The 16,782-nt window shown below is 44.1% G+C and overlaps 2 protein-coding genes across 3 annotated transcripts; one reads left to right on the top strand and one right to left on the bottom strand.

The window, feature by feature from the left end:
• Window positions 1–2,295: 2,295 nt before the first annotated feature.
• On the bottom strand, window positions 2,296–5,920 carry hmgn6 (high mobility group nucleosome binding domain 6). Of its 2 annotated transcripts, none has more exons than XM_067247697.1 (6): window positions 5,790–5,920; window positions 4,806–4,832; window positions 4,556–4,585; window positions 3,871–3,918; window positions 3,618–3,740; window positions 2,296–3,210 (listed from the first exon to the last, which is right to left on the bottom strand). In XM_067247697.1, the coding sequence occupies exons 1-6, from the start codon at window positions 5,802–5,804 to the stop codon at window positions 3,163–3,165; spliced, it is 291 nt and encodes a 96-aa protein (XP_067103798.1). In that variant the 5' UTR covers window positions 5,805–5,920; the 3' UTR covers window positions 2,296–3,162. The 2 variants fall into 2 exon arrangements, with proteins under 2 accessions (XP_067103798.1, XP_067103799.1); XM_067247698.1 differs by having other exon boundaries at window positions 3,871–3,915.
• Window positions 5,921–7,178: 1,258 nt separating this feature from the next.
• On the top strand, window positions 7,179–16,162 carry sh3bgrl (SH3 domain binding glutamate-rich protein like). The gene is made up of 4 exons (XM_067247461.1): window positions 7,179–7,387; window positions 13,396–13,581; window positions 14,081–14,161; window positions 15,067–16,162. The coding sequence occupies exons 1-4, from the start codon at window positions 7,343–7,345 to the stop codon at window positions 15,106–15,108; spliced, it is 354 nt and encodes a 117-aa protein (XP_067103562.1). The 5' UTR covers window positions 7,179–7,342; the 3' UTR covers window positions 15,109–16,162.
• The last annotated feature ends 620 nt before the right edge of the window (window positions 16,163–16,782 follow it).

Genomic DNA, 16,782 nt, shown 5'->3' with positions numbered 1-16,782 from the left:
CCGTGGCAATGGAATGACCTTGTTCAGGACAGTGGCAGTGATGAAGTCACTTCTTCATCAAAGGTCAGCCTCGTTCTCAACACCCCTTTCTCCTGTAGAAGACAGGAACATTGAACAGTGGGTTCTAAAAATACATTATTTTTTATAGAAACATGAAATCAAAACAACATAGTTATAAAGTACACGACCGTGTGTATGTGAGAAGGGAGGGGAGGATGCGCACTGTGGTGACTCAGCCTGAGAGAAGGAAGTAAATAGAGAGGGAAAGAGAGAGATAAAGAGAGATAGAGAAAAAGTCATACACATACATATATCTGTACATATACATCTGTACAGACAGACAGGCAGACAGGCAGATGGACAGACAGACAGATGGACAGACAGACAGATGGACAGACAGACAGATGGACAGACAGACAGGCAGGCAGGCAGATGGACAGACAGACAGACAGACAGGCAGGCAGGCAGGCAGACATTACAGTGGTTTATCTGATTTTCTGTGTGAGGGATGAGACGAGCCGAGTAGGCGTTTGAATCTCAGCATCACAGAATAAAGTGAGCGTTGATTATAGACCTGATCATAGATGAATAGATGGGCTGATGGTTGGGTGGCTGGATGAATGGACGCATCAATAGGAGAGGGAAATATGACTTCGGTAAGCTCTCAGCAAAGATTAAAGTGTTTAGGAGACATGGATGTGTTACATTATCTGATATACTTTACGCCTGGCTAATCAATGTCCTCCCTGTTTTTCAGAGTCATCAACCCCTCTCACATCTCACTACTCTTCAGCACGCACCCTGTTCACTTTAAGACCTATATCGAGCAGGATATATCAACTTGCTCATTATAGTCATTGGAGAGTCACTTATAGAGTGAATGAAGCTGTATTGAATGGAAGTGAGCGAGGGAGTAGTTATCTAACTCACTGACGGAGCTCGCCAGGACTCAAAATAGCAGGGCCGTAGCGTACAAAGCACACTCCTGACACCTAGAGGCTGTACAGTGAAACAGCATGCCAAAATAAATCCTCACAAAATGGAGACTGCTCTCATATTGAGCCCTGGGCCCGGTTTGAATTGAAAATATGCATCCGTCCTTTTTCCTTACTTCTGTATATTTTATCTCATATCACTGAATTCAGACCAGCTGTGGATAATTACTTAAAATGAAACCTGCCCTGTTGTGTCAAGGTTAGAAATGACCTTACAGAACATCTTTTGGAGGGGATATAGATTGACTACTGTCACTGGAGGTTGACTGTCAAGATGTCTCATCATAGTGAATAAAAACGTTCTACATGGCTAAGAGAAGCTTTTCTAGCTCATGATTATAAGCTTTATTAAGTTTATACGTGGGAGTTTAGACCAGGTCCTGTGTTTGAGGGACCCCTGCGCCTCTGATGTAAAGTCAAAATCATTAAGCCTACTCCACAACATCTAGACAGAAATGATGGTTACTGTTTAGCTCGTAAGAACTCACGGACAGTCGTGCGCATGTATCAGTAACACTCCTTCAAAGCAGACAGAAGATGAAAGGAGGAATGAGACTAATGATGAGGGCGACTGCACAAACACAAAGCTCCCTATCAATATAGAGGCGCAGCAAGGTTGTATGTCTCTCTCTCTTTCTCTCACACACACACACAAATCAGCTCTTTAGCTCCATTTAATTCTCTTCCACATCGGCTCAAGAGCCCACGCTTCCTCTGGAGGCATATTTTGGGGTGATGTCTGGAGCTGGTCTCTGATGGCCATAGAGTGACCTTGTGTGTGTGTATGGGTGTGTGAAATCAAAGTGGGTCATGGTGCTCACGCTCCACTTCCTTAGTTGTCTTTGTGTGTGTGTGTGAGGGGGGGGCTTGGGCAGAAAGGGGGGTAGTAGCCCAGGCAGGGTAGTGTGGATACCACAAGGCCTTTCACTAGCACTGGCAACCACTCTATTGGGCTGCAGTGTATGCTTTTTTATCCACACTTACCACCATGCCAACCTGGCAGTCCTCTCTACAGCCTCCATCCCTTGTAGATTCTGTCTTTATTGAAGACAAGCTGTTGCCAGGCGGTACAGCCTCACAAACCCGTAGATTACATTGATGCAACACCATCTCAGGTATGACTACCTGCAGACTCCATTTTCTAAATTTTTCTTTAGCCAGTTTACTTGAAGAATGTAGAGTATGTGTGTGCGTTTATCTGACCAGTGTTGTGAAGATGCAGTCTTAGAAGACGGAGAAGCCACACAAGGACCAATGCCGGCACAAAACAACAACAAAAAAAGACTCAAATCACGAGCGGTTTGAGGAAAATTCCCAGGACTTCTTTTATTAAGAGAACTCCAGAACATAAGAGAAGGGATCAGACACCTGCAATTCGTCAAGAGAAGGTTCCAAATTCATCTTAAAAAAACCAGAGTTGTTTAGAAAAGCTGAACGGACAGCATAGATCGATGGTGGAGTGGGGGGGGGGGGGTAGGGGGCTGTTTTAGACGGAGGGGGTTGTCAGTCGGCAGGGTCGTCTAGGAGACAGGTTGGACGTGTCGCTGTTCCCGGAATGTTTCACATGTTCGTCTTCCTCTTTCTTATGGACAACACGCTTCAACACGCTTTTAACATGATTCAATGAAAAAAAAAAAAAAACAGGAACAAGAGACATAAGCGAAGGGAACTCACTGCACATATAGAGAGGTCAAAAAAAGAATCAGCCATATTTATGGGTGAACCGTTAATAACACACAAATAAGGTGGGGGCACATAGGGAACCGGGAAGAGGGGACAAGAACACACAACTCACAACTAAGCCAATCAGGGGGGTGGGGAGGAGGGAAGGAGGGGTGGGGTCGGGGGGACTCACTTCCTACACCAAACAAGCCTTCAACAATCATGAAATGCCATTTAAAAAAGATTTTAGTGTGTTCGTCTTGCTTGCAGACACTTTGATATGACCACTGCAAATCTGCAAGGTGCTTCCGTTATTCAGCGTTGCGTTTGTGCTAAAAATCTGTACGGATACTTATAAAATCATTGATAAAAATATTCCTCTGTTAACAATACGCCTTGGAGGGAAACCACGTGAGAGACTGAGGCGGGGGGGCTGGCTGGACTGAGGGGGGGCAGGGGTTGGAGGGTTTTGGGCTGGGGAGGGTGGAGGGGCGCGGCAGTGTTGCTACTCAGGCTTGGCCTCTTCTTTCTCTGCCTCCGGAGCTGCCTCCACCTGTGGGATGGGGACAAGGGTGAAACACGTCAGTACACGGCACCAAACACAGCCTGGACTGTGCGTTCTCGCTGCCAGAGAGAGGAGTGTCAGACATCGATCAACCTATGCTACAACTTCACATGGAGCGCCTCGCCTCACACACCTTTGGTATGGCGCTCTACTGAAACGTGCCTTTTGTTCTGCTGTACTCTGTAGGATAAGACTACACTAGGTCCCTAGAAATCTGTAATCAGGGGTTTTCAGATGGTCTTGAGTCTCATATCTGGAGATTTTGCTGATTTGTGCCCATCCAAAAGTTATACACCTCCCTTGCTGGTCTCCACCAACCAATTATTTAAGTAGTCTGCTCCTAATGCTTTCTAGATTACTTTCTTCTGTCTATAATGTGTGTGTGCGTGTAGTACCTCGTTGGTCTTGGCCTCTCCATTCTCAGAGTGGTTCTCCTCGTTGGCCTCTGCCTCTGCGTTCTCCTTCGCCTTGCTCTTGGTCTTCTTGTCCTCCTTCTTGTCGTTCACTACCTTCTCTTTCTGCAAGGGGGGGGGGGGGCACAGAACATGTCAATACTGAAACCACAGAAAATTATCCTTGCACATGTGAGAGACTAACCCAGGGAGTTAACCTTCAGGGGTCAGGAGGTGATGTTATCTGTATTCTTACCTTGGCTGCCTTCTTGGCCTTTGGCTCCGGTTTAGGAGGGACTGGCTTCTATGGAGATGGTTAACAGATATGATGATAACTCCTGAACACTACATCATCACAGTACCAGAAACTGATTGACAGACCCAAAACTATAACTGCTTTTAAATCACTTGTGTGTTGTTTAGATGTAAATCCTTTGTAATACTGTCCAGACATATTAATCATACATTTTAGAGCAACCTTACCTATATCAGACTTACAGAAGATATTTTATGTATGTATTATTATTTATTAATAGTGTAACTTCATCAGTAACTTATAATAAGGGGTGTATTGGTTGAATTAGCTGATAAGTGATCTGCATAAATGTGTAAGTAAGAGTATGGTGATTAATCTCTACAAATTTCAGAGGCAATTACCTACTACTGATGTTATTATGGTGCTTATATTAATCGTTTATCAGATTATGTGTGTGTAAAAGTCATGTTTAGCCATTTTTTTATGTTCACAGGTATATTTGAGTGTAATAAGATGTTTTACACTTCAAAAACAGATTTTATAGCTGTTTAAATACTTAGTTATCTATTGTTTAGCTGTTTATGTGTGCTACAACTTTGTTTCGAGTTATACATTATTATAATCTGTTTGTTAGTGTGGCATTTTAGTTTTGGGGATGTATTTCTGGCAGAGATATGTTTCCTACCGCTGATAACCGAAGGGATCTCCTCTGGGGCTGAAACAGTAGGTATAAAACATAATTACAACTTTATTAGAACTTTGTTACAACTACACAAACATGCATGAAGCAGTTTGGCATATATTATATCATAATTACACGTAATGAGTCGGTGTGACCCCAACTAAACAACAATATCTTATCCAATTTGTTGAATTCTGATTATTTTAAACTAATAAAGATCTTAGGGAAGTTGTTAGATATGCGGCCATCTTACCTCCTCCTTAATGTCCCCATCTCCTCCCTGTTGAGCAAAAAGACAGATTCATAGGTTAAAAAAAGAGACAATTTGGATTATTTCATTGCGTGGACATAATAGGCCACTGTAGTGATGACAAACCTTCTTAAGGTGCTAAAATGGCATATTATGAACAAATGTAAAGGCCTTACAAAAACTTTTCGAAATCAGATGAAAATGGTATATAACTTGGAAAATATCTAGTTTTATGGCAAGAAATACTTGGTTTATTACATTGTGATAATAATGTTGAAGTATATTTAAAGACCATAATCACTTTAACATGTGAGACCAGATCTAGAGGTCCTTAAGTCTTCACCTTCCTTTCTTACTTCATCTCTCTCTCATTTAATGGATCTCCTTTTGAAAACTCGCGCGGGAGGGTTTAGGCAAGGGGGAGGAGCTCAGACAAAGCTCTATAGCACCACCAGGCGGTTAAAGGACGCCATCGCAGCCATTAGGGACCACGAACAAAGAGAAAAAATATAAGATTTTATCGAGATACGACGACGAAGACAGATTTTTACATTCGTAATACTAACTAGAGATACCAATGGGTTTTCTCAAAGCAGTTTTGGGCAGAATGGGGGGCATTTGACGTTAACTGAACCGTTTGTTCTCGAGAGGTCGGCGACGAAAGAAGACTTGGGCTGCAAAGCATGGCTGCTGCTTGTGCTTTAACTGCATGGAGACCGAAAGAGACTTCTGACTCCCCAAAGGACAGCGGCTCATAGGAGAAAAACAGAGGTTGCAGCCCTCTTGTGTGCAGGAAAATATTCATTCAAACGTACAAAAAATATATATTATTTCTAGAAAATACTCTCAAAATACCGTCGATATATTTGTCGAGGAAATTAGGTTATAATTAAGTAATGGTTGAGAAGGATGGCTTCATAATCATTTGCATGGTATCAATAGCTGTCTACTTCGTAGACCCATCTAAATCATTAGCAGAATACGTACCTTTCTCTTGGGCATGTTGAATTCTTGGAGAATCTCGTACAAACACAACTAGAAACTGTTTTATTCAGTGGTGAGTTCAGTGCATGTAAAGAAGGCGAGTGTCTCCCTGTGCGCGGCAGTGTAGTAAACACACAGGAACAGAGAGGCGAGTGGTTGAATGGGGGGAGGGGTGCGGCTAAAGACATGATTGATGGGCCCTGAACCAATCAGCGAACGACATTCGAGGCTGCAGAACACTTGGAATGTTGGAGCCACCGGTGAGGTGTTTGCAAGGGGAGTGGAGATAATAGAAAATAAAATTATGAAATGATATAATTTAGCCATATAACAGAAGAAAGAACACCATAAACACCCTAGTGGCCTCAATTCATTCCTTTTTTACTCTTTAATATCACTCGAACTCAGATAAAACATGGTTCTGAATTCCATGCATCCTGCACGTCTAAAAAACAATTTAATACTCTAAATCTGCTCAAATTTTGAGAGAAATAGAGCACTATTTCGGCTCAGCGCTCGAGTCCAATATGGCGCCCTTCTTCCTCGACACATTTTTTGTTTGTCGGCTTTCCTAAATTCATCTGAGGAGAGAGGAGGCTTGCGTCGCCACTGTCAGGCGCCTGTAGGTGGCTGTAAAGCGCCTAACATGAGTGATGTTGACCACTGGTAGGCTAATACTTGCTGTGCTTCTAGCGGCCTATCAGCGCATCTGATCTAAGTCTCTCTCTAGCTATTGGAAATCACTGCAGTAGGACTCCTTCTCTCGGTTACAACGGACAATTTAGGTTATTCTTAATGAATAGGGCAACTGTTCGTTTGCAAGAATGACAACTCAAATGACTTGGATATGCGATGGTAGGCCATGTTTCCTACAAAGAAAATAAACAACGTAAACCCTCTGCGGTAGCTTATGGTGCCACCGGAGGGCGTCCAAATTCTACCCACCCGACGGGGTGGAAATAGTCTACCACTCAAATGAGCTCTTATAATAGTTCAAATTTAACATCGGACGTTAGTTTCTTTTGGTAGATTAAATCACATTTGTGTAACTTTAATTTATGACCTTTTATAACCTGTAGCTAATTCTTGTTGTAAATCTGTCGTAGGTGCCAGACTGTAGACATGGGAAGTAAGCCATATTTTAGGGCAGGGTATATCCTTAACGTTTGTGTTTTCCTGCTCCCGTGTTAAATAACACATATATTGCGTATTCTATCAAGTAGGCCTATTTAGAGCCAACATGAAACATTAGTGCAAACAAAAATAATGAAAAATTCGTTAACGAGTGGGACTGAGAGAGATAGAGAGGAAGAAAGAAAGAAATAAAGAAAGGGGCGGGGAGGGAAAAGAGAGGCGGAGAAAGAATGTGAGGTCCATCAAGCGTTGAGTTGTAGCATTTGCGCAGACTAATCTGCGCTGTTGCTACCAGGATTTGACTTCAAGTTGTTTTATCTGAGTCAGTCATCTCTTCAAGATTAATTCAAAATTGCCTTCTTTCAAAGGAAAAAAAACAAGCTACATTACTGGACCATCGTCTGTGTCAGGGATTCAAGAACATGGTGATCAAAGTGTACATAGCATCGTCCTCTGGCTCCACTTCGGTAAGGAAAAAGAGAACAAAATAATATGAATAAACTTTTGCATTGGCCTGGCATACGCAGGATGCTGTCGTTGATCCTGAGTATGCAGGGCGTTTGTGATGTAGCTTACTTGGACTTGTCGTAATAGTTTACAAACAATTGTCAGATATTGTTTTCTAGTTCATTAATTGGCTGTATCTGTTTTAGTATCATCAGCATCATCCCCACTGTAAGTGTAGTAAAATAGATTGTGCAAGTAAATCAGTAACTGCATTAAAACACACTGGCCTCTTTTCATTAGAAAGTGTGATACAGGGACAAATGCTCTCTCTCTCTCTCTCTCTCTCTCTCTCTCTCTCTCTCTCTCTCTCTCTCTCTCTCTCTCTCTCTCTCTCTCTCTCTCTCTCTCTCTCTCTAGTACACCACAGGAGTTAGAGAGGAAGTTAGAAGTGCACTTCTCTCTAAATAAGGGGACGTCTCACTCTGCAGCTGTTAGTTAAGGCAGAGTCTATGTCAGCTTGTTTCCTGGCATGACAGTGGGTGGTTCTCTGTGAAAATGGGCCTGTTGTCAGTTGTCAACAGTTTGCAGGGGTAGACAGACGAACAACTAAGAGTCCACCAACTGTTACAGTGTATGTAGGGAATGAGAGATGGCTGTACAGGGAGGAGTGGAGGCAGAAGCTGCAGCCATAAAGGAGTGGCACCGACTCGAGCTACGCTGCTGACATATTTGGACATCACTCCTGGAGTGGAAAGAAAGCCAGTCCATTACATGTTGTATACTGCAGTCCACTCTCTTTCTCCCCACTCCTGTCCTCTCCTCTCTGTAATAGGACCATCAGCTGTAGACATGTGGGTTCCACCCTTACAGACACCCTTACAGCGGAATGATGCAATCCTCATGGGACCTCAGTTATACAGCTGGAGCTCAGGAACTGTCAGTTACAGCCTGTTGAAGACCTGCTGAGACTGTTTTAAGGCTGTTTCGGCCTAAAAACAGCCTTTTTCGAGTCCTCAGCACCCAACTCAGAAACAATGGTGTTTAGGAGGGCTATGCTTTTTTACTGCATTGTTGACAGTATTCATGCTGTTGTAGACATTTGCCCTCAGAAATAGAGTATAGTTCTACAGTAAAGCCTGAGTCATGCTTGTAATAACACATTGATAACGCATTGGTAATAAGACAGCAGTTAACAGTTCCCAGACAACTCTGGCATCGCTGCACTGAAGCTATCTGGGAGAGTGCATTACTGGTCATTGATTTGTTGTTTAGAGTGTGTGCAACTGTCTGGCAGAGGACACACACAAAGATACACACACAAACACACACGCATTCTCACTCATTGTGACAAGCAGCAGTCTCTTCATATTTCACTCTGCATCTGTCCTGTTCTATCAGTCTGAAAGAGTTCCCATTTGTTCCCACAAAATGTGTAGTAATCACATGTAGTCAACTCTAATGTAGTTAAGTCTCATTGGAAAAACACAGATTCAAAGTCATGATCAAACAAATCACAACAGAGTCTCTCCAGCTGAGTCCATGCGTCCATCCCAGTGTATGAATATCTATTGCCCTATGAGGATAGTACCCAGGCACGGTAACCCCCAACGCCCCCTACCCCCATTTACCAAAAAAAAGAAGGGACCAGCCACAATGGGCCCTAGAGCTGATGTCCTCCTGGTTAGTCACACCCCAGTGAGCCAGTCAGTGACAGTGGCTCTACTACCAGATCCCATGGCCTCCTTTACTAAAACAGTGTCCATATAGTAGTTCTCATGTGACTCTGTCTAGATGAAAGCATCTTCTAATTAATGCAAATGACATGCCTTTATGACACAAAGACACTGTTTATACTGTACATTTCTTTCGCTTCCTTATCAGGTGACCTCTGCCAACCCAATCTGTCCAATCAGAGGGCCCCTCCCTGCAGACTGAGTAAATCAGATGAAGTTAAACAGAATTTTCACCCTAGGTTACCACGGTAAGGTTGCCTGTGTGTGTTCTAACCCAATCACACAGCCGGCTAACCCAATCACACCAAGAATGCATCCACCCACAATGGGCTGTAAATTTAGCAGAGAGAGTGAAGGAAGGAAAGAGAGGAGGGGAGAGAGGTGGAGTGGTGAAAGAAAAGCATAAAGGTCTCATATCTCTGGGGCTCTAAAGAACAAGTTATTGCCAGTCATCACATTTCAGAGAGAGAGAGACAAAGAGAGAGCGAGAGCGAAAGAGTGAGAAAACCAGAGAGAGTGAGATTTTTGAAAGTTGGCCAGAGGAATGCTTCAGAATGAACACTTGACCCACTAAGACAGTCTTGCATTAGATATTTCCTGAATGTGGACAGAACTTAGCCTTGCCCAGAGAAACAATTTTGTAAATTGATAATAAATTGTTAGGTTTAAGCAAGATGGCAACACCTATAACTATAGCCTATTAGACTGCAAGATCAAGCCACATCCCTCTTCGTCTATCCAGACCTTCTAGATTAAGAAGGCAAATGGGCTGAGGTGGGCATTGTTCCTGCAACAACTTGGTCCTGATATGAGGCCTGAACAGGGGCATGCTACCCCTCACCTCCTGCCTCCCCCTCAAGATTTGACCTGCCAAAAGTGGCCCACAGAGAGGATGTCATCCTGGTTAGTCACAGCCCAGTAATCCATACCCGCCAGTGTGAGTAACCAGCAGAGAAGAACAGTCCTACTGCCCTCGAGGGGCTGCTCATGTTACAGTGGTGCTGTGATCACCGTGTGTGGATGTGGTCCTAGCCCCGGAAGATCACTAAGTGTGTCCTACCAGAGGGCCTCAAACCCGGGTTAGAGGACAGATACAGGGGCCGTGACGGAGCCCTTCTGTAACAAGCAGCTACAAGGATCTGGAGAGAGGGACAGTGACTAGGAGAGAGAGAGACAGAGGGGAGTATTGTTTGAAAATGCAGGATGTTGGCTCCACCTGTAGATAAACATGATGTAATTAGGGACCTGATGGAATAAGCACAAAGTCCTATAACAACATGACAGCTTTTTACTGCATCATTTTCACTCATCATTTTTTCACCCTTTCTTACTCTGTCAACACTTATATTACAACCGCCAGTACGCAAAGTACACGTTTATACTACAGTAATTCAACTTAGGACTATGAATGCGTGTGCTTGTGGATGGGTTCATACGTGATTTAAGGGAGGCTGTTGTTGGTATTTTTGTGTAGTGTGTGTGTGTGTTTGAGAGATTCCAATACTGTGTGTGTGTGTGTGTGTGTGTGAGAGAGAGAGAGATGTCTGAGTAAGGATCCTCCCCACAGTGAGTGTAGCTCTGGGGAGAGGTACTGTAGGAGTAAGTTTAACCATGTGCTGTGAAACCTGGCTGCTATGAGACAGTGTGGAGATCAAGCTGTATCAAGCTGTGTTCCAGTCCTGAACAGTCAGGACTGGAACTTCCACTCAGCTACTCCTGATACAGGTCTCACACCCAGTTGTCTGTGAAACTGTTCAAACCAGAACAAATGGGATCTGACCTTCCTAACATCCCTCTGCTGACAGACAGGTATTGATCCGAGTCTGTGTTAAGTCACATCTATATGTGGTAGCCAGCTAGGCTATGTTTACAGCTCAAAGGAATTGATTTGGTCTGGGTTAGATTGATCTAGTGACTGAGTCATGTGATGCATTACCGTAGCTATTTTTGTTGTTTACAGTAAACCGTAGAAGTATTCAGGCAGAGGCATAATCTTAATCATAAATGTATCTTCATATCCATTCATTCTTGTCCAAATTGGGTAACCCTTTTATAGATTATAGTCTTTGTTGTGTGTCCAATTTTAGAAGCTTGAATGTATTTTACTGTATGCACTATTTGCATTATTTATTTGTATATTTGCATTATTTGTGCATGCAAAGATTTGGGGCGTCTGATCTCAAGTCAAAGCTTTTCATTTGCCAGTTAAAGCCTGTTGTATCCTACCGAGTTTCCAACAGGAACTACAACTATGGAGTCAATCCAGGTGTCATGCTGTAGAGCTGGCAGGACATGCTTGTGTTACGGGTTGGAACGCCTTATCAGGTCAGACTGTAGGCATACTGTAAGTAGAGCAGAAGTACAGCTTTGATAGACTGATACAAATCAATAATTAACAAACTGATAAACAGTAAGATTGTATGTAGGTTTCACAGCACCCATACTCAACACTGGTTAGAACCACCTTGGACCACATTGCATCTAGCACACTTTAGGTGTTGCCACAACTGGTTTACTTATACACTCTGGTGTAGTACATCTGACCAGATAGTCATTTTCTCCACAAGTCCACATGTAGCAAGCAAATGTTGAAAACAGTAGTGCTCTAAATGATTTAAACAGGAGATTACAAGTTGTGTCTGTTAAAGCAGGACCAGCCTCTAGTCTAGCCTGACCCTAACCCATATAGTTCTGTTTTTCATCTCTCTCTCTCTCTCTCTCTCTCTCTCTCTCTCTCTCTCTCTCTCTCTCTCTCTCTCTCTCTCTCTCTCTCTCTCTCTCTCTCTCTCTCTCTCTCTCTCTCTCTCTCTCTCTCTCTCTCTGCCCATGTTACACACTGCACTAAATCCGTCCTTCCTTTCAGCATTCCGAAGTGAGCCAGCAGAGATAAAGGGGGGGGGAAAAAGAGAGAAACGAAAAGTTGTTTATCGCCACTCCCTCAGGAGGGGGGAGGGGGTGTCGGTCTACCAGCAGCACATAGGAGGGACGGAGGGAGATGGAGAGAAGGGGGGAGCGAAACAGAAACAAGGAAGAGGAAAAGAAGGGGATTCTCGCTGTGCAATTAGAGTGGGGAGGCAGATGGCAGGTTGCCAAGTTCCCTGCCAAATTAATTTAGCCTGGCACCAGGACAATGAAGGCTTGTTAGGGGAACGGCTAGAGAAGGGAAGACAGCAGTGTAGGAGAAAAGACAGAAGGAGAGGAGGGCGGTGTAGAGAGAAGAGTGCAAGCGGGTGAGGAGAGAAGAAATGATGGAGGACAAAGAGAATGTGAGGGGAGACCCCAAACACTTCTGACTGGTCTCAGAGTGTGTGTGTGTGTGTGTGTGTGTGTGGACTGACCGTTCTACATGATGGCCCAGGTCTCCCCCCCAGAGGCCCACTGCCACTGCTACAAGAGGCTCATCTACATGGTGGCCGAGGTCTGCCCGAGGGAGCGCTGAGGGGGAGGGATGGGGTGCGCATGGAGAACAGGCTGTGAGTGCTTGAGGACTTTGGCCTGCGGAGGAGGACAATCATTGAGGGATTCAGACAGTGGAACTGTTCATCTGTTGAGAACATCCAGCCAACAGCGTCATTCCCACCGCCTCTTATCACACTCCATAGAGAGACGCGCTAATCCACTGATGTCTTTGGGAGTGTGTGCACAGACAGACAATAGATGCGTTGTTTTTATAACTCCTAATCACAAACCTTTGTACCCGCCCTCCACGTGTGTCCTTCCGTGTGTTTATGTGTGAGTGTGTGTGTGTGTGTGTATGTGTGAGGGTGTCTGTGCGTGTGTGTGTGTGTGTGTGTGTGTGTGTACTTTTTGAACGCTGCAAGAAGCAGAGTTGGCCATGTGTCTCCCTGTAGCTGGCCTTATTTGGCGTGTTTGACCACTTGCCTCCTCCTGACTACCAGAGGACTGCTGGCTTCCGTCTGTCCTTATAGGGCCATCTTCCCCCTTACACACACCCACCCTCCCCACGACGGCCCTGATTGGACTGTAGTCTCATACCCCGGCCCACACACACATAAACACAGACACACACCTGCTAAATATCGGACATCCACTGTGTACAGAGGATGCTGTCTCTAGTAGGAAAGTGGCAATACCCCACCATGTAGAGTATATTTAGTTTATACTACAGTGTTTCACTTGACCTAAGATGAGTATGTTTCAGAGACCAGTTTCTGTTCTATGTGCTCTAACCAACAACTTTTCTTCCCCTTTCCCCCGCTGCCCTCCTCCCTCAACTTCCTCCCTAATCCCCCTCTCGACTCCCTCCCTCCCCCACCCCCCTTCACCCCTTCCAGATTAAGAAACAGCAGCAGGATGTGATGGGGTTCCTGGCGGCCAATAAGATTGAGTTTGAGGAGTGTGACATAGCGGCCAATGAAGACAACAGGAAGTGGATGAGGGAGAACGTTCCGGAGGAATCGCGGCCTGCTGTGGGGAACCCCCTCCCCCCACAGATATTCAATGAGAGCAAATACTGTGGGGTGAGGGCCAAACGCACACACCCTCACACACTGTAACATGCCCACAGAGAATCTGCCTATCTATGTGTCTGTACACACACACCTGAGTAAACACTTCTATTGAGTGTATTTGCATATCACTTCCCCCCCACACACCCTGTGGATACTCAAATTGTGTACCTGAGCAGCATGATACTGCTGAATGCCTTTAATGAGTACTCCTCCAACAGGTCTAGCATGTGTCCTTTATGATTTTCCTATAATAGACCAGCTTAGAATAGAGACATCACAGCTACGCAGAGCTTGTCGATTCAGTGTAGCAATGAATGGATGTCCCCTTTTAGTGCTGGTAATGCCTGAATGACCTGTATACAGAGATATAGCTTCAGGACACTCACAGCTGTGGTAGAATTTGTGCGTGCCTGAAGTGCTTGACCACTGTGTCCATTCAGGTCTTTTAAGTGATAAAGCTTCAGTTTCCGTTCAGTTCATAAACAGCTCTTCTGTTCTCCTCCCTCAGAACTATGAGGCGTTCTTTGATGCCAGAGAGGACAATGCTGTCTACGCCTTCCTGGGGCTGACCGCCCCGCCTGGCTCCAAGGTACATCACCTTAACACCACCCATACCATACTAGCAAAACACCATCCATACCATACTACCAAAACACCATCCATACCATACTACCAAAACACCACCCATACCATACTACCAAAACACCATCCATACCATACTACCAAAACACCACCCATACCATACTACCAAAACACCATCCATACCATACTACCAAAACAACACCCATATCATACTACCAAAACACCACCCATACCATACTACCAAAACACCATCCATACCATACTACCAAAACAACACCCATATCATACTACCAAAACACCACCCATACCATACTACCAAAACACCACCCATACCACACTACCAAAACACCACCCATACCATACTACCAAAACACCATCCATACCATACTACCAAAACACCATCCATACCATACTACCAAAACAACACCCATATCATACTACCAAAACACCACCCATACCATACTACCAAAACACCACCCATACCACACTACCAAAACACCACCCATACCATACTACCAAAACACCATCCATACCATACTACCAAAACAACACCCATACCATACTACCAAAACACCACCCATACCTTACTACCAAAACACCTCACATAACTTTCTCTCTCTTTCTGTACCTCTCTCTTTCTCTCTGGCAACTTGGCACCCTCTCTCTGCCTTACACGGTCCTGCAGAGAAGTTAGACTTTCACCTTAGAGACTGGGGGGGGGGTTCCTCAGTTAAACATAAGCTGCATATAAAAAGCAATACCATCCATAAGTCTACATGAATGGAAATTAATTTATCTCTCCTCTATCCACCTTTCTCTTTCTTTTTGTATTTCTCTTTCTCTCTCGCTCCATTTCTCTGTCCCCCACTCTCTCTCTCTCCCTCTCTCTCGCTCTCTCTCCCTGTGCTACAGGAGGCCGAGGCTCTTGCCAAGAGAGAACAGGGGCAGCAGTAGCCAAACTGTGACCCTCAAAACACAAAAAACACCCAACCTAGAACCAGGACCGGAGGACCGCTAACGTCACGTCGCCCCACTTCCGTCTCCAATCATACTAGCTCTTCAATTATGTCTTGAATGTTTTTATCGTTGATGTTCTTTTGTAATCTTTGTTCAGCTGTGCGTTATGCGATCAGCTGAGCGCGAGGTACTAGAGCTGAGGATGATGTGAAACCAGCAACAACCCTGTGTTCCGCCATCACACCTCAGCCCTATTGGTCGATCTGTTAGAATGTTCAAATGTGTGGCATCTTTTTTTATGTGTACTTGCACAAACAGACATGAGAGATTGTGTGCACACTTAGAATGATACTCAAAACTAGTATCTGCCATAGATGAGATAGACACAGACCTGAGTTGCTCACATGGGTTTGTCAGGATGGATCAACATGTTACGTTTTCTGGTAACGTGATCAGTGTTGATCATTCAAATGAATGCTTCAGGTCTGGCCAGTCCTCCCACCAGAATCCTTAGCACCTTCGTCAAGAGTTATTTTATACCAAGGACCCTTTCTTAATAATTTGATTAGCTCTATATTGTTTATTACTGTTTTGATAGCAAGGTATTTTCTTTGAAATGTGATGAAACGAGACAACATGCCAAATCTTAATCTGTAAAGGAAGCGGGGAAGAGAGCGGAGTTGTTTTGATGTAAACATTCATCATTGTCAATGGGTAAAGGTGTGCATGCGGCGATAATCATAGTTTTGTTCGTTTTCAACATTTTCCTGTCAAAGCTGTAGTGTCATAATCTGCTTGGTCCTTCTGAGGCCTGCTGCACTCAGCTGAGGCAGACACACAGGTTCCTCACGTATACTCTAGCTCAGTAAACAGTAACATCTTTAAGAGCGAACTCCATTGAGACGATCTCTCTCTCCTCTCTGCCCTCTCTTTTTCTCTCGATCAATATCTCATTCTCTTTCTCAATGTCTCCCTCCTCTCTTTTGTCTACCCTCCCGCTTCCCTATGATAGTCTTATTTTTGTGTACAATAAAGATTTGAGTTTACAAAATCTTGAGTTTCATTCACATCCTGGAAGGCAATGCCCCTTAGAGTTTTCAGTGTATTTTAAACACAAAATAACAATCTGAACCTTTTGAACCATGAAGGAGTTCCTCCTAGTCACGAGCGTATATGTTTAAGGGAAGTTGATGTAAGAGCTTCAAACCAGACAATTCCTTACTTCAAACACCAAGCACCCCATGTTAGCCAGGTAAGCTAAAGGCGATGCTTTTTACTGTTTCTTACTTTCGAATATAGTTCATGTAAGCCTAAATGGATTAATTCACTCATGAGTAGAATGTTATATTTCTTCCAGCGAATGAGCTTTCAGCTTCCGAAAGGGAAGTGTTACATGAGGTCCAAGGAACTTCCTCCTGTTTTCACAGTTCAAAAACCTCAGAATTTGTCTTGATAACGGTTGTAGATCTTTGCTGCAGCAAATAGGTTCATAGCCAACCTTGGTGTGTAGAAGTTACCTAGAATGCCTGGAGTGTAAACAAGTGTGGTAATGTCTTTGTCTAGCACAATCCTGGGAACCACAATTTCTCATCATTAGTGCTCCCTTCATCCCTTCATACGTTTTTACGTAATTCACATTCGTTTCACACAGAGGTATTATTGCAGGGGCGT

Source organism: Osmerus mordax, chromosome 12 (genome assembly GCF_038355195.1).
Source record: "Osmerus mordax isolate fOsmMor3 chromosome 12, fOsmMor3.pri, whole genome shotgun sequence".
Taxonomy (NCBI): domain Eukaryota; kingdom Metazoa; phylum Chordata; class Actinopteri; order Osmeriformes; family Osmeridae; genus Osmerus; species Osmerus mordax.
This window is presented reverse-complemented; position numbering and strand designations above follow the sequence as displayed.